The sequence below is a fragment of the Rhineura floridana genome, chromosome 2, assembly GCF_030035675.1.
Source record: "Rhineura floridana isolate rRhiFlo1 chromosome 2, rRhiFlo1.hap2, whole genome shotgun sequence".
Classification (NCBI taxonomy): domain Eukaryota; kingdom Metazoa; phylum Chordata; class Lepidosauria; order Squamata; family Rhineuridae; genus Rhineura; species Rhineura floridana.
The window spans coordinates 105,846,110-105,864,827 of NC_084481.1; the positions used below are offsets into that span (position 1 = coordinate 105,846,110).

The following is an 18,718-nucleotide window of genomic DNA, read 5'->3' on the forward strand; positions in this document are numbered from 1 at the left end:
TGTCCTTAAAGTGAAGCACTACCTTTTAAAACTTTTTTTACCTCTCCTTCATGCGGGCTAAAGCCTCTGCTGCTGCGCTGCCGCGCCTCTCAGCTGATCGTAATCGCGCCTCCCAGCTGATTTGCAGTGGTGCGATCGCGTCAATTTCCACCCCCACGCACCGTTAAGTGTCCGTAAGTGTGAAGCAAGCGTATGTAAACAGGGGCATGGTGGAGTATGGAGTATGTCCGTAAAAGCGAGTGTACGTTAAGTGAAGGTCCGTATAGCGAGGTATTCCTGTATTTTATTTGGAAAGCATGTGGTATAAAACCATCAGGATGTCCTTACCCTAATCAACATATGCTATAACAGATTAGTAAAAGCACTATCTGATCTCACAGAGGCTCTTCGCTACACAAATATGACCAGCATTAGTAAGACCCCCACAGAGAAGGATTAAAAAGAACTATTATCACTGTCGCAGGGCTGCAGTATTACAGAACTAAGATGGGAGATTGAATGTTTACTGCTTTCCCATATTAAAAAATAAAAACATCTTATTTTACGTACAAAGCTAGTTTCATCCCCTATCCGCAGTCTCAAATGGAATAGCCCAGCAAGACCTATGTCTGATGAGTCTTCAGCCCTAAACGACCTGGTATTTCAGATATTTGGAGCCTGTTTCCATCCCTGCAAACCTTCTTGGGTGTTGACCTACAGCAGGGGTTCTCTTCTGTAGGGTATGGCAGTCCAGAAGAGGGCTTTCTCAGCGGCAGCCCCTAAACTGTGAAGTCCCCCAACAAGGTGTGTCTAGCATGCTCATTGTACAGTTATCGCCATATGCTGAAGATGCAACTTTTCACTCTGGCCTTTGACAGCTAAGGTATTTTGTTTAGTTGAATGTAGCTGTTCTGCTTCATTTTGAACAGTTTTACTTATTTTACAATCATAACAGTTATAATATACAATGATAAAAATAGATATTATTTTAATCTGCCCTAGGACCTTGTGGTGAAGAGTAGGTAAGAAATCTTGTTAAAAAAAACTTACATGATTTTGGCCCTGATTCAGACTCCTCAAGATTTCATGTGTGAAGATTTCTGTAGTGTAGTAATTACCTTTGACAGTTGCATTCTTTTCTGCCAAATATGGACCTTCATTTGGCCTGAAAGTTTTGAATGGCCATTGTTGGAGTAGACACTTCCTGCTTTTTTTAAAAAAAAAAAAGATATAACATTGTCAAGGAAACGCTATTTATGTTTGCAATGCACTTTAATAACAAGTCTAATGTATCTATTATTTGACCTCTTGTTGCTCAGGTTGAAGCAGCTGCTTCCATACTGTTACTTCCTTTTGCTTTTTAAAGTTTAAAAATAGTGATGCTGTTCAACCAATTGATTAAAAACAAATTGTCATTATGTCCTTTTGGTGCTTTGAACTCTCCAGTGGAACAGAAGCAGGAAATCATTTTAAATCAGCACATTTACACAGTCTTAACAGTTCTGATATTTGGGTGAAGTTTTTCTTATTTGTTAGCATTTCAAAAAGAAAAAGGTCTTTTAAATTTGTGGCTGTGTGTGCCTTACTTTTCATTTCCTCTTTCAGCACATGAGATTCTGATCCTGCTTACTTTTTGGTGTGGTCTTCAACTCTGCAAAGAGTAGGGTTTGTGGCCCTCACATACCCCAGTTGAGTTTTGTGTGTGTAGCTGTGTATGAAAAGGTTGTGACAACAACAGTATAGTCCAATATCCACTATCAGTGTCTGCCTGTTTATAGTTGCAGCAAACCTATTTGATCACTGTAGGACAAAAGCAATAAGAGTAAACCACAGGGACCCTCTCAAACTATTTTCAAATCTCTTAACAAATCTACCTTTGTTTAACTGTGGCAGCTACACTACCTATTAGCTTCCAACACCTTAATTACACTTGCAGTTGATCTAGCTTGCATATCTAAGGATAAAACTACATGCAGAAGACTGAGATAAAAGAAGGGCTTCTAAAACTCTTTCCCTGTCCTGCTATTTTTCTGTTGAAAATTTCCCTGTATATAAGCTGCTATATATTTCTCCAGATGTGTAAAAGCAGCTGGGAAATGATTTTCAGGAGAAAAATGGCACGGAGGGAAAAGATGAAGAAGCTCCTTCCCCTTGCCATTTTTCTGCTTCATTTTTTTTAAACAATCCCAAAATAAGAATAATAGAACTATATGAAATGTGAAGCTTTGCTTTTAGAGAGCATGCTTGCCCACTGCAGTGATCTGTCTGAGCGCCATACTCTAGCTTCCATATATTTATGTTATAAAATTTGTGCAGTGATGGCTCTGGAGATATAGCATGTCCATCCACCAGTACCCATCTGGACCAGCTTTTTGGAACATACATGAAATTGTGCTTGTCTAGACAAGCTTGTGTTGGTTTATAGAATAGATACCATCTTCAACTTCAGCTGCAAATGCATTTCCAGAGATGGAAAATCAGGTATTGTGTGTGTCTCCTTCCCATGGAGCCTTAGCAACCTGAAACCTGCCTGTGTAGCTTATGTAAGAGCCTTATTTGAATGTCTTCTACACTCTATCTTAAGATCTTACCAGATGCAGACATGGATGCCTTGACCACCAGCCTTTTTTCCTGTGGCTGTGTGTGCCTGACTTTTCATCTCCCTTGCGTTTTTTACCATATAGTCTGATGAAGAGCTTGGAGATCTTGAAAGCTTACAACTACTTTATGACATTTTGGTTGGCCTAATAAAGGTATTTAGAATGATTTTTAGGTACCAGCTCCTAAAACTAGAAATGACAAATCAAGGCACAATGTAGATGTGCTTCTTAGTTCATGGATGGAAAATATTAATTATTCATTCTGGAAGTCCACAATTTTATTTTATATAATAATGTTACAGGGTTGTGGGGTTGGTCTATGATGCCCTTCCTTCTTTTTACAGTAAAGTATACAGTTTCAGGATCCACATAGAGTTCAAGGACTTTGCCGCATTAAACACTGATGATCCAGAGCTGCGGAATCTGTTCACCTGACTTAAAGTGGTCTTGGGCCAGTGCAATATATTCCTTTATACTGAATTAGATCCACAACCCTATTTCTGTCTACTTAGATATCCTTGCTAAGGCAAAACAGCTGGAAACAACTACTTGATCCCATTAGCAGGAAGAAATCCCTAGGTGGAGTAGGGCTTGCTTTTTGCACTATGTCATGGAATCTCTTTGCAGTTTGGCATAACAAAGAATCACAGAAATGAGAACTGAGTGCCCCAGATGTCTCCAATGGTCCTTTCTTTAATTTATGGCAGCCAAGTATAACATTAAGCAACTCAGATCTGTGTCATTTTAGCAGCTTCTTTGGGTTGGGCAGATTGCTGCAGTACTAGTTATCTCCTATGCTGTTGGGTTGGGTAATGTAAAGAGCATGATCCACTTTTTTAATATGACAAAAAGACAGAAAAGAGCTTTGGTATCTTAAACTCACTGAGTAACTGCAGTATTAACTTGCATCACAACCTATAAAGATACTTCTTTATATAGTGAAGAATAGTTGAAATTCATTCTTACTAATCCATTTACTATATAATCTTCCATCTGGAAACCTATGTCCTCACTGTGGGAGGCTGTGTGGATCCAGAATTGGCCTCCACTGTCACTTACGTACCCACTGTTAGACCTTACCCTGGAAGACAATCTTACTCGGCCACAAGTGATCGCCAATGAATGAATGAATGATTTAGCCTGCAATCCAATGCACATTTACCTGGGAGTAAGTCCCATTGAACCCAATGGAGCTTACTTCTGAGTAGATACGAATTGCAGCCTTAATCGTTTACAAAAGGACTGGATTTGGTCCACGCAGAGTCCAGTACTTTTATTTGGAGCTGTAAACAGATCCCACCCCATATATATGCTTTCTCTTCTTTTTCCACTTTGTTAATTTTCTGAATTGAAAATGTATACTTTCAAAAATATTTTTACTTATATTCCTTTTTAAATAGCATTCTGCCCATGTATGTTTCCATTCAGTTATAGAACAGAATTTGCAAATGCATGTATGTGTGGACTACTAGGGCTTCAAGTGCTCCTCAGAATGGTATGCAAGGTTAAGTGGTATAGTTTCTGCAAAGCCTTAAACTCTGACTAGTATAGGGTTGGACTGCAAGTCTGAGGTATCTTATAAAGGAAAAACTGGTTGGTAACTTTTGACTACTTCCTGTCTCTGTCAAATGAAGATATCTTCTCCTATTTAACTACAATGCTAACGTACGTATCTGAGTATAAGCCTCATTGAATTCAAATGAACTTTCTTCTGAGCAGACTGTAACATGTTTAAGTTTGTGCTGTTAGTTTCTGTCTGTTAAAAGAGTCTTGCTTACTTTTACCCGCATCTCAAGTTGAGCACTGTCAACTTCCCGTCGTTACTGGGAAATCTAGACTTATCCAAGTAGCACAACTATAGTGCAGCTGGCTTTTTAAAATTTCCTGTGGTATTACTACATACGCGCTTTGCATGCTGCTGTAGAACCAAACCTATATGGATGCTTAGCACAGGAACTGGGACTTAATATTAGGTTTGGGGCCTTCTGACAACTCTGCATATGACTGAATTAGCGGAATGCTAGCTTCTTCATAGATTATCATGATAAAGGATGCAAGATTCATACTATTTGCTTATTGTTGCAGAAAACACTGACTGGGCTAGATGATCTGCGGCAAGTAAAAGCCCTAGAGATGCGTGTAGACACAAGAGAGAATAGCCTTGGAAACTTTGGTGAGAAATCATTTTATTGTGACTCAAAATCAGCCTTTTTATTAGATGTTGAGCCAGTGTGCAGCAGCTGTGAAAAAGGCAACTCCCAGGTGGGGAATCATTAGGAAAACAATTGAAAATAAAGCTGTCAATATCATAATGCAATTTTATTTATATATTTATATCCCACCCTTCCTCCCACTAGGAGCCCAGGGCGGTAAACAAAAACACTCAAAACACTAAAAAACATCATAAAAATAGACTTTAAAATATAGTAAAATAAAACATCTTTAAAAACATGTTAAAATAAAGCACCTTTAAAAACATTAAAAAAAAAAAAGCTTAAAAAGTAATTCCAACACAGATGCAGAATGGAATACGGTCTCTACTTAAAGACTTGTTGAAAGAGGAAGATCTTCAGTAGGTGCCAAAAAGATAATAGAGATGGCGCCTATCTAATATTTAAGGGGAGGGAGTTCCAAAGGGTAGGTGCCACAACATTACAGATCCGTTTCCTATGTTGTGTGGAATGAACCTCCTGATAAGATGGTATGATAAGATGGTATCCTCAGAAGGCCCTCACCTGCAGAGCATAGTGATTGACTGGGTATATAATGGGTAATATGATCTTTCAGGTTTCCTAGGCCCAACCTGTATAGGTCTTTGCACATCAAAACCAGAACCTTGAACTTGGCCCAATAGCTAATGGGCAGCCAGTGCAATTCTTTCAGTGTTGGGGTGACATGTTGGTGATACTTTGCCCCAGTGAGCAGTTGCACCGCCATAGTTTGCACCAGCTGCAGCTTCTGGACCAACCTCAAGGGCAGCCCCACATAGAGCACATTACAGTAATCCAGCCTGGAAGTTACCAGTGCATGGACAACAGTGGTCAGGCTATCCTAGTCCAGAGATGGCTGCAGTTGTCTTACCAGCCAAAGCTGATAAAAGGCACTTCTAGCCACTGAGGTCATCTGGGCCTCCAGCAACAAAGATGGATACAGGAGCACCCCCAGACTACAGACCTGCTCTTTCAGAGGGAGTACAACCCCATCCAAAGCAGGCAATTGACCAATTATCGGAACTCAGGAACCACCAACCCACAGTGCCTCCGTCTAGCTAGGATTTAGAGTCAGTTTATTGGCCCTCATCCAGCTCACCACTGAGTCCAGGCACCTGTGCAGTGCTTGCACGGCCTCTCCTGATTCAGATGTTACAAAGAAATAAAGCTGAGTATCATCAGTGCACTGCCAACACCTCACCCCAAATCTCCTGATAACCACTCCCAAGGGCTTCATATAGATGTTAAACAGCATGGGGGGACAAGTTGGTACCCTGTGGCACCCCACAGCACAACTGCCAGGGGGCCAAAAGTCAATCTGCCAATGCTATTCTCTGAAAATGACCCTGGAGATAGGATTGGAACCACTGTAAAACAGTGCCTCCGATACTCATCTCACCAAGTTGGCCCAGAAGGATACCATGGTCAATGGTATCAAAAGCCACCAAGAGATCAAGTAAGAATAATAGGGTCGCACTCCCCCTATCCTTCTCCCGATAAAGGTCATCCATCAGGGCAACCAAGGCCAATTCAGTCTCATAACTAAGCCTGAACCCAGATTGAAATGGGTCAAGATAATCTGTTTCTTCCAAGAGCACTTGCAATTGTTGCACCTTAGAACTCTCAGTTACCTTCCCTAAAAAGGGAGTATGCAACCAAGTAGTAGTTGTCACAAACCCATGGGTCCAGGGTGGGCTTTTTCTGGGCGGCTGGAACCACACGCTCCCGCAACGACACATTGACCACACTCTAAATCCACTTGGTCAAATCTCCTTGGCAAGCTTTAATAAGCCAAGAAAGGCAAGGATTGAGAGGACACATTGCTGGCCGCATCGTTGCAAGCACCTTGTCCAAGTCATCAAGCCTCATCAACTGAAACCATTCCCAAGACATTGCAGCCAACATTGCACTGGACACCTCACTGGGGACTACAGTAGATGTAGATGAGACATCAAGATTGCTACAGAGGTGACCAACTTTACCCTCAAAGTGCCTTGCAAACAATTCATAGTGGGCCTCCGAAAGGTCTAAAATTCCATTTCCTGGAGCTGATGTCAACAAACCCTTGAACAATACAGAAAAGCTCCACTGGAGGGCTACTTTAGGATGTGATGGTGGCAGAGAAGTGGGCCTTCTTCGCTGCCCTCACCACCACACTGTAGGCAGTTATGACATTTTACTCATGCCCGATCAGCCTCACAACACGTCTTTCACACTTGCACTCTAGCCATTGTCCAGCCTGTTTCATTGCCCTTAGTTCACTGGTGTACCAAGGTACAAACCAGGCTCTAGAATGCTGGAGAGGGTGCTCGGGGCGAACCGTGTTAAGAGCCCGACGAGCCTCATTCTACAGTGTGATGGGACTTCAACAGGGTCACCTGCTCTATCTACTGGGAACTCCCCCAGAGCATTCAGGAATCCAATGGATCCCATTAGTTTCTGGAGGTGGACCATCATAATCTGTCCACTACCCCTGCAGGAGGAGGATCAGAGCCATAAGTCTAAACTTCACCAGGAAATGGTCTGACAATGACAGTGGGGTGACATGCACCACTCCTATCTTGCCTTCTCTATCTGGAGCAAAAACCAAGCTGAGGATGTGGCCTGCCCTATGTATTGGGCCAGTGACAACTTGAGACAACCCCATGCTTGTCATGGAAACCATGAAGTCCTGAGCAGGAACACTAGAGGCAGCCTCAGCATGGACATTGAAATCACCCAGAACTATTATTCTGGGCTCCTCCAGTACCACAACAGAGACGGCCTCCACCAGCTCAGTCAGAGAAGCTGCTGGGTGGACGGTACTCCAACAGCAACCCTAGGTTACTGTCTCATTGGCCCGACAGCAGGTTCAGTCCTTCACAGTCAGAGTGGTTTCCTGATGACAGAGATGGAAGTTCTGTAGACCACAGCAACCCCTCCCCATCCCTGGTCCCTGCAGCCTGTGATGGTGTTGCACCGAGTATCCATGTGGGCAAAGCTGGGTCAGATCAACTCCCAGCTCAGCCACCCAGGTCTCAGTAATGCACACCATTACCACTCTCTGTAATGCACACCATTTGTAATGTATACAAATTTGTGGTGTGACCACACTTGGAATGTACAGTTCTAGTAGTCTCATCTCAGAAAGGATATTATAGAGCTGGAAAAGGTTCAGAAGAGGGCAACCAAAATGATCAAGGGGGTGGAGCTACTCCCTTATGAGGAAAAGTTACAACACTTGGGGCTTTTCATGTAAGAGGAAACATGATAAAATTATGCACGGTGTGGAGAAAGTAAACAGAGAAAAGCTATTCTCTCATAACACTAGAATTCATGGGCATCCAATGAAACAATGTTAGAACATTCAGACACAAGTACTTCTTCACACACTGCACGGTTAAACTATGGAATTCACTTCCAAAAGATGTGATGGCCACCTACTTGGATGACATTAAAAGAGGATTAGACAAATTCTTAGTGGATAAGGCTACCAGTGGCTACAAGCCATGATAGCTATGTTCTGTCTCCAGAGTTGGAGGCAGTATGCTTCTGAATGCCAGTTGCTGGGAGTAGCAAGTGGAGAAAGTTCTGTTGTGCTTAGGGCCTGCTTGTGAGCTTCCCATAGGCATCTGGTTGACCGCTGTGTGAACAGGATGCTGGGCTAGATGGGCCATTCACCTGATCGAACAAGGGTCCTCTTATGTTAGTTGAGGCTAAACAAAAAAAAATTGCTTAATATTACAGAGGTAGAAGTGCTCCAAATGGAGTAGTTTCCTTTCTGTTTTGGTGATTGTTTTATAAAGCTTTCATTTCTGAATACTGACATGAATTATATTCAAAGCAAGCTGAATAAGCTCTTGTTTGAGAATTACAGTTGGTAAAGTCATCCATAATGCTACCAGGTTTCTTTATGTGAGAGCCACAAATCAAGTTATTCATAGTGTACTCTTAGTTATTTGATTTTTGCTTCCTGGCAGACGCACTAAGTTGATTGTATGTCTGAGGTTGCCTTCTTTTCTGGGTGAAGAAACAGTTTAATGAAAGCAAACAATCTTGAAGATTTCTAACAAAAAGAAAAGTAGTCTTTGTTAAATATTCATATGTAGAGGAAATATTTCATCAAGCCCATTACTTTTAGAACTGATTTGCCCTGTAATAGTTTGCTTTCTAATAGTAGTTGTGTCCTAGAAATGGGCTCATGTAAACCATGCGTAACAATAATTTCCAATGACACCAGTGAGAAAATGTTTCCTGTACAAAAGCTCTAAGACTTACTGAACTAATCAGAAACTGGCCAATTGATTTGCATCTGTACTTTATATAGCCAAACCTAACAGCACTGTAAGATCAAAATAGAGACTTTCCCCACTCTCACTTGTATGTGGGAAAGAATATAGAACGCATGTACTCCCAATATATGTGCCATCAGTACATATACCACCAGAACAACAGGAACACTGTGTTGCGACATTTAGTTGTCATTCTGCAACCAGGATTTCAAACAAGCTTGTTTATATTTGTAGAATGTAAAGTACTTTTTCTTGGGGGAGAGAAGCACATTTTCCTATTTTGTTCTTCCACTGCTGCTACTCTTTTTAGGTGATGTGATTCTTATTTCACTCTTGCAGTTTATCTTTGCTCTCTCAAGTGCTTGGGGGGGATTAAATAATAGAAAGGTTTTTAATGGATCAAATGGTTTGATCAGATGCTGAAGCCCTAATATTTAGTACTGTGACAATGGGAAAGATTGAGTAAGCCAGCCTTAATAGGTTTTACTTAATAGGTAAAAAGTATGTGTGGGAAATCCTGTTTGAAAGTATGAATGGTCTTGACTATGGATTATTTCCAGAGAATACAGTGCTTTCAAAAATAAAAAAGCAAAGATTGTGTGGATAAGCCTGGAGAGAGAGAGAATAGAAGGATAAGTGAGAAAACATTGGCTGGATGCAAACAGCAGTCTTTGAGAGAGTGTTGAAAAGGTACTTGAGAGAGCTTTTCCTTACCCATTCTTATTGTACAAAATGCAACAATTTGAAGAACCTGCTTGACCAGAGGTGAGAGTGAAGTAAGTGTGCAGCTGTTTGTCTTTCAAACCTCCTTTAAGTCAGAGGGGGTGAGGAATGATCCTCAGCAGAAACAGATGTTAGACACAGGGATATGTTATCAAACAATTTAAAATGCCAAGTTACTGGTGTGTAAAAAAATAATTGGACAGTATATCCAACTTCGGTTGGTAGCCCAGCTACGTCCCTATTTGAGTAAAGAGGACCTTACATCAGTGGTACATGCTCTGGTAACCTCGCGTTTGGATTACTGCAATGCGCTGTACGTAGGGCTACCTCTGAAAACAGTTCGGAAGCTACAGCTAGTGCAAAATGCGGCAGCCAGACTGCTAACAAGAACAAAGCGGTCTGAGCATATAACACCTGTCCTGGTCCGCCTGCACTGGCTGCCAATATGTTTCCGGGCCAGAATCAAAGTGTTGGTATTAACCTATAAAGCCTTATACGGTGCGGGACCACGTTACCTTGCGGAACGCCTCTTCCGATAAGGGCCCGCCCGTACACTACGTTCTGCTACGAAGGCCCTCCTCTGGGTTCCAACCCATAGGGATGCCCGGAGGGTGATGGCAAGATCTAGGGCCTTCTCGGTGGTGGCCCCCGACCTTTGGAATAGTCTCCCCGAGGAAGTGCGCCTGGCGCCGACGCTGCTTTCCTTTCGGCGCCAGGTTAAAACCTTCTTATTCTCCGAAGCATTTTAATCTAAATTGATTTAAATTTGAAATGTTGGTGCATTGATTTAGATTGTGTTATTTTGTATCATATTGTGTTATTTATTGTATTTTTATGCTTTGTATTTCTATGTTCACCGCCCAGAGAGCTATTGCTAGTCGGGCGGTATATAAATTTAATAAATAAATAAATAAATAAATAAATCATTTCCAGGCAAGCTTTTTCTTAGTATGGATTCTTCATATGGCATTAGTCAGAGACAATACGTTGCACCACAGGAATATTGTGGTGAACAAATTTATAAGCTGTAGTATTAAAACAACTGAGATTATGGCATTATATATCTGAGAGGGTCACCCAGAGACTGCTTGATCAGCATGCAAATTGTTCTTTTTCTTCCCTCTTCTTACAGGTGCTTATGTCCCTAATCTAAAACATCTGAAACTGAACAGCAGCGTGCTTATGTCTGTGAGGTAAGCAGCTATAACTCACAAAGTACAGAGAACATTTTCACTCTCCTTTCTTGCCACTTTGTAAACATTTTAAAAGTCCTAGGGAATTGCTGAGTTAGATCTTTATCTTGTGTACACTGGGAAAGCTTGATTGAGCTCTGTTATTCTGTTGCAGGAATGGGAAGTTGTGGCCCTCTAGATCAGCCTTTCTCAACCAGTGTGCCTCCAGATGTTGTTGGACCACAACTCCCATCAGCCTCAGCTAGCATTGCCAATGGTCAGGAAGATGGGAGTTGTAGTCCAACAACATCTGGAGGCACACTGGTTGGGAAAGGCTGCTCTAGATATTGTTGAACTACAACTCCATTGGCCATGTTGGCTGGAGGTGATCAGAGTTGGAATCCAACAACAACATCTGTAGGGTTACAGGTTCCCCATCCCTGTTCTATTGTAATGATACGTGGTAGAAATTAAGCATTTCAAATGTTAAATTTGTAATTTGATCTACCAGTTGCTTGCAGCCTGTAGAAACAGAGGAATTCAGAAAAGCTGGCACATTATCCTTAGGCAGACATATCAAAATTATTTCTTCCTGAGGGGTAGCTGTATGTTAATCTGTTTTTGCTGTGAAGAGGCTTTAGCAGAACCGTAAAGACTAACAAATCTTTTATAGTATTAACTTTTGTGCACTACGGTCCACACGCTCACATGCCTTATTTCTGTCTTCTTGCATGTTGTTGGGCCCAATAGGAAATGGTCAGAGGATTGAGATTTCTGTACACACATGAAAAGATTATGCAGTTAAAAATCTTACTTCATTTTTCCTACAATCAATTTTTTTCCAAAATGCTTTTCTCCAGAATTTGGACTTTCTGGTCAAAATTGTATTGGTAGAGAGCAAGGGAGACAACGCAGGAATTTGGTGGTGGTGGGGGGAGTGGGAATTAATAATACATAGAATGGAGTGGGAGTAAAGGGACTGCGGAAGGACAGCAAAGTGTGTAGAATTGATCCATGTGTTGCCTTCTGATCCATGGAAGCTCCACATTTTGGTGTCTGCACCTTTCATACATTTTGCTCGTGTGTTCTTGTCCTGAAACTCTGAAAACTATGAGGGTTATGATTAATGTGGTTCCTGTGCCAAGATCTGGTTCCTGTGCTGTATGGCCATGTAGATCTCTGAGTCTCCTGAAAATGAATGAGAAAGGAAGAAGGAGCAGAGTTTTGCCTACTCCTGCAAGTTGCAGCATTTTATACATGCTTTAGGACATTGGTTTTTGTATGTGTTCCTGGCAACTGTCAAAAACAAACACAATTAGAAGCTGCACCAGGTCTCCTTCTAAATAAGCTTTCTGTATGTTGGTGAAATTAAATTGCAGAGGGTGGGCAAAGGGGAAGGACTAGTCCTTGGCGGCTTTCCCAGGCTAGGTTTGTGCCAGCAACTTGAAAGCAGCTGCTCAAGGCAACAGTGACTTCCTTGGTTATTCATAACATTACATGCACCCTACTTGCTCCACAAAGAAAGAAGCCCCAGGAGCAGCACGGATGGGTTCGTATGGTTCTTTGTTGTTGTTTCCATTACATTTCTATCTTACTTTATCAGTCATATGGCTCTCAAAGATCATAGATCATAGAACAGTAAAGTTGGAAGGGGCCTACAAGGCCATAGAGTCCAACCCCCTGCTCAATGCAGGAATCCAAATCAAAGCATTCCCGACAGATGGCTGTCCAGCTGCCTCTTGAATGCCTGCAGTGTCGGAGAGCCCACTTCCTCTCTAGGTAATTGGTTCCATTGTTGTATGGCTCCAACAATTAGGAAGCTTTTCCTGATGTTCAGTTGAAATCTGGCTTCCTGCAACTTGAGCCCATTATTCCGTGTCCTGCATTCTGGGACGATCGAGAAGAGATCCCGGCCCTCCTCTGTGTGACAACCTTTCAAGTACTTGAAGAGTGCTATCATATCTCCCCTCAGTCTTCTCTTCTCCAGGCTAAACATGCCCAGTTCTTTCAGTCTCTCCTTGTAGGGCTTTGTTTCCAGTCCCCTGATCATCCTTGTTGCTCTTCTCTGAACCCATTCCAGTTTGTCTGCATCCTTCTTGAAGTGTGGAGACCAGAACTGGATGCAATACTCAAGATGAGGCCTAACCAGTGCTGAATAGAGGGGAACTAGTACTTCATGCGATTTGGAAACTATACTTCTGTTAATGCAGCCTAATATAGCATTTGCCTTTTTTGCAACCACATCACACTGTTGGCTCATATTCAGCTTGTGATCAATGACAATTCCAAGATCCTTCTCACATGTCATATTGCTGAGCCAAGTATCCCCCATCTTATAACTGTGCATTTGGTTTTGTTTTCCTAAGTGTAGAACTTTTCATTTATCCCTATTGAATTTCATTCTGTTGTTTTCAGCCCAATGCTCCAGCCTATCAAGGTGCCTTTGAATTTTGTTTCTGTCTTCCACAGTATTAGCTATGCCTCCTAATTTTGTATCATCGCAACTTTGATAAGCATGCTCTGTACCTCCTCATCCAAGTTGTTAATAAAAATGTTGAAGAGCACTGGGCCCAGGACTGAGCCCCGTGGTACCCCACTCGTTACTTCCACCCAGTTTGAGAAGGAACCATTGAGAAGCACTCTTTGAGTACTATTCTAGAGCCAACTGTGGATCCACCTGATAATTCCATCCAGCCCACATTTAACTAGTTTGCTAATCAGAATATCATGGGGCACATTGTCAAAAGTGTTACTGAAGTCGAGATATATTACATCCACAGCATTCCCACAGTCTACAAAGGAGGTTACCCGATCAAAAAATGAGATAAGATTAGTTTGGGTTCTAGTAATCACTGCATTGTTTTCAAGGTGCTTACAAATTGACTGCTTTATAATCTGCTCCAGAGTTTTTCCAGGGATTGATGTTAGGCTGACTGGTCTGTAGTTCCCTGGTTCCTCCTTTTTGCCCTTTTTGAAGATAGGGACACCATTAGCTCTCCTCCAGTCATCTAGCACTTCACCAGTCTTCCCTGATTTCACAAAGACAATAGAGAGCGGTTCTGAGAGTTCTTCAGCCAGTTCCTTCAATACTGTAGGATGCAGTTTATCGGGCCCTGCCAATTTGAACTCATTCAAAATGATTAGGTATTCCTTGACTGTTTGTCTATCAGTCTCAAGCTCCAATCCTGCCCCTTCCACTTCATGTTTCCCGGGAGGGTCATAGACCCTTTTTTGGGAGAAGACTGAGCCAAAGTAGGAATTGAGCACTTCTACCTTTTTTTGTTATCATTTTGTTATCATTTTGCCGTCCTCATTGAGTAGCTGTGCCATTTCTTTTCTGTCTTTTATTATAGACATAAGAGACTTGCAGGAGGCAATATAAATCAGCATAAAAATTACAACACTGAAAATTAATATAAAAATCATTTTAAGAGTATAACTTGACTAAGAGCAGACTAGTTAAAACTACATTTTTGGCATCAGCATTGTCACTATGATACCCATTAAACCAAAGTTGTGATATGGGATCTAGTTATATGGACTTGTGGCATTTTAAAAATTAATGTATTGTGATTGATTATGTCTTAATCATTTCTTTTCAGCAAATCAGAACCTAAATTCTTGTTTAGCTTCTCTGCATAATTTTGGTATCTGGCATATGCGTGTTTCCTTGTTAAACAAGAGCATGAACATCTTTATGGAGAGTGGGATGTGTGGTTAAGGGAATGTTCACATCATCCTCTTGAAACTTGCCTCCTTTCTGCTCAGAGGTCAGAAACTGGATACCTAGCAGGCCAGGTTTGACAGGTGTGCAGGCTGCTCTCCTAATTCACAATGACTTCAGGTGACCCATTTTTGCCCACCCGGTTTGAAGTCAAACCATATGGGCAACGACAAAGCCTGCAAAGCACTTACAATCAGCTGATCCTGAATGCTACACGTTGGGCTTCACATGCATCATTGATCAGCTGATTGTTGGGTCTTGCAGAGCCCTGTGCACAGCACTTTGCAGGTGTGTGCCAACTCCCTTTTGGCACAGCCACATTTTATCAGTCCCATACCTGACCTCATTGTGCCCAGAGGCCAGAGCTTCCCCACCACTGTCATAGCTCAATGTTTTATTTCCATCATCATTTGGACTCGCTTACATGGAATGAAGTGTACATTGCAAGGGCATGCAGACTGCCTTGAATATTCATATTGATTTTTAATTTTATTTTATTGCTTCTTTTATTTCTTACACTGTATTTTATTGTATTACCATTTGAATTCTGTGGAATTTCAGTTGCTACAACAGGTGGAAAAATAATTAAGTGGCCCACCAAGACCCTCAGCAATTTTCAAGTGGTCCTTGAGAAAAAAAGTTTGGAAACCACTGATATACAGTGTCAGGGTCAAACCTCATGAGGGAATTCAACACAGGCTAATTTAAGTGAGAACAAACTGTACCCAAGGAAGCACACCGTGCAGAGAGGCCAGGTTTTTTCTGAGTAGGCAGTTGCCTTATAAGGGGTTCTCAGTTGTGCTGCATCCTCCCCATCTATATTATGATTGCACAGCCAGGTGGGTTAACATGGCAGTAAGGCCCTCCACCACCAGGGGTGCTCACGAGGCAAATCGTTCATTCATTGGCGATCACTCATGGCCAAGTAAGATTGTCTTCCAGGGTAAGGTCTTTAACAGTGGGTCCGTAAGTGACTGTGGAGGCCAATTCACGGTGGGCCTCCGAAGGGTCTAAAACTCCATTTCCTGGAGTTGATGTCAACAAACTCCTGACAATACGGAAAAGCTCCACCGGACGGCTACTTGAGGATGCGATGGAGGCAGAGAAGTGGGCCTTCTTCGCCGCTCTCACTGCCACACAGTAGGCACAGTTATGATGTTTTACTCGTGCCCGATCAGTCTCACAGCACGTCTTTCACCACTTGCGCTCTAGCTGTTGTCCAGCCTGTTTCATTGCCCTTAGCTCACTGGTGTACCAAGGTGCAGACTGCGCTCCACAATGCTGGAGAGGGTGCTCAGGGGCAGCCATGTCAAGAGCCTGACGCACCTCACGGTTCCACAGCGTGACAAGGGCTTCAACAGGGTCACCTGCTCTATCTACTGGGAACTTCCCCAGGGCATTCAGAAATCCAGTGGATTCCATTAGTCTCCGGGGACGGACCCTCTTAATCTGTCTACCACCCCTGCAGGGAAGGATCGGAGCCATGAATCTGAACTTCACCAGAAAGTGATCTGACCATGACAATAGGGTGACATCCAACCCCCCTATCTCCAGACCACCCCTTCCTCCATCTGGAGCAAAAACCAAGTCGAGGGTGTGTCCTGCCCTATGCATCGGGCCAGTGACAACTTGAGACAGCTTCATGGTCGTCATGGAGGCCATGAAGTCCTGAGCCGGAACACTAGAGGCAGCCTCAGCATGGACATTTAAGTCACCCAGCACTATCGTTCTGGGTTCCTCCAACACCACAGCTGAGACAGCCTCCACCAACTCAGTCAGAGAAGCTGCTGGGCAGCAGTGTGAACAGTACACCAGCAGCATCCCTAGTTAATGTCTCCTTGGCCCGACACCAGGTGCAGGCCCTCATAGCCAGCTCCAAGACAGAGTGGTTTCCTCATGACAGACATGGAAGTTCTGTAGACCACAGCAACTCCTCCCCCCCGTCCCTGCAGCCTGTGCTGGTGTTGCACCGAGTATCCAGGTGGGCAAAGCTGGGTCAGATCAACTCCTCCCAGCTCACCCACGCAGGTCTCAGTAATGCACACTAAATAGGCACCTTCATCCACAATCAAATCATGGATGAGAGTGGTCTTATTGTGTACTGATATTTGCATGTTACTCTGTGGGTTGCAGGTTTATTTCTCAAATATTTAGAGATTGGCTCACTTATTTTTGTGTGGTCAACAGGCAGACTTTATACACAGTATGTGATGAGTACTGCTTTAGGTCCTTGTTAATTTCCTACTTTACACTTATTTTATAGGGATTTTAGTCTATTGCTTCCATCTGTCTCTCTTCAGCCAAGTAATATCAGATTTATGAAGTAATAATTGAGAGAGAAACATGGAACACTCTGAAGAGAGCAAGTTAAACAACTATCTTTTACTGTTGCACGATGACATATGTTACTTATCTTTCTAATTATTCTAGCAAAAAGGACCATATTTCAAAGCTCATGAGGTATTCATTCTAGTCTGGCTAAGAGCCACCGTTTTTAATCTAATTGCTTCTGCTTTCTAATTTCATGGATGAGTAAAAGGATATATATGTAAAAATCTAGATAAATATTTTCTTAAAAGGTAAGCTGTTCTGTTAGATGCAATGTCTATAGCTATGATTTGGGCATAAGCATTAATCCCCAGCTGCTAAGTGACCTATCATTTTCCCAGTGTCACCAAATCACCTCTTTGTTTTGAGTTGCCTCTGCACTGCTATGGCAGTTAATTTACAGTGGTTACCATTTCCCTGGAGGCCTAAGATAGGAAATGCCTGGGGATGACAGTTCCAATGAACATAGCCTCTAGGTTTCAGGAATAGTAGAATCGTAGAGTTGGAAGGGGCCTATAACACCAGCAGGTTCAGTGCAGGAATCCAAGTTAAAGCATGCCCGACAAGTGGCTGTCCAGCTGCCTCTTGAATGTCACCAGTGTTAGAGAGCCCAACACCTCCCTAGGTAATTGGTTCCATTGTTGTGCTGCTCTAACAGGAAGTTTTTCATAATGTTCCTCTCAGTCTTCTCAAGGCTAAACATGCCCAGTTCTTTCAGTCTCTCTACATAGGGCTTTGTGATCAGTCCCCTGTTCGTCTTTGTTCCCCTCCTCTGAACCTGTTCCAGTTTGTCTGCATCCTTCTTGAAGTGCAGAGACCAGAACTGGATGCACTATTCAAGATGAGGCCTAACCAGTGCCCAGTAGAGTTGAGCTAGTACTTCACATGATTTGGAAAATATACTTTTGTTAATGCAGCCTAAAATAACATTTAACTTTTTTGCAGGCACATTGCACTGTTGACTCATATTCAGCTTGTGATCAATTCCAAAATCCTTCTCGCATGTAGTATTGCTTTACCATCTTTGAGCCACTTTTGACTTTGCCTTCCAGTATCAGACTTTCTTATTTAAAGCAATTGTCTTAGAAAGCTCACAAGTGACAGACAAGAGTGAAAAAACAACCAAAATAAAGTTTTTATATAGGCTTGGACCTGTAAGACCAACATTTCAGTGAGTTGTTGGAGTTCAAGAATGATACATCATGCAAATGAAACAAGAGATGGAGTTTGGTTTTTCATTATGCAGTTCCAGATGCTTTTTAGTTTTGTTTTTGAGGCTGTTCTTCAGAAAATCATTCAGCAATGTTTACAGTGTCCACCTTTACGGTACCTCACAGCATGAAAAGATGAGATGGCATACAGACTTCTGAAATCTTTGTTATATTCTTTTCTAGAAGGGTGAGGTAATAATGCTGGGACAGGCTTCCAGTAGGCCTTTTGTTGGCATCTGTGAGAACAGATATTGGACTAGATGGGCCTTTGACCTGATCCTGCATGCTGCTCTTATGTTCTACATCCTTGACAAACTCCTTTAGTTTATGTTCTTCAGAACAGTGTGAAACCAGGTGTTCTTATGTTTGTTCTTCATTAAATTTCAAGATTATTTGACCTGACTTTTGACACTGTCTAGAGAACACACACTACTTACTTTTCAACCTCTTGGGCTGTAAAATACGTGAAGAGCCCACCTTTGCTTCAGCATGCTATGGAA

The 18,718-nt window shown here is 42.3% G+C and overlaps 1 protein-coding gene across 6 annotated transcripts in view; it reads left to right on the forward strand.

The window, feature by feature from the left end:
* The window catches only part of LRRC56 (leucine rich repeat containing 56), a 75,738-nt gene that overhangs the window by 17,646 nt on the left and 39,374 nt on the right, over positions 1-18,718 (forward strand). For 5 of the 6 annotated variants that reach the window (XM_061609988.1, XM_061609990.1, XM_061609992.1 and 2 more), the window contains 2 exons: positions 4,665-4,752; positions 10,916-10,976. In XM_061609988.1, the coding sequence (XP_061465972.1) occupies positions 4,665-4,752; positions 10,916-10,976 (149 nt within the window). The remainder of the gene's footprint in view (positions 1-4,664; positions 4,753-10,915; positions 10,977-18,718) is intronic. The other variant, XM_061609993.1, reaches the window with a different exon arrangement.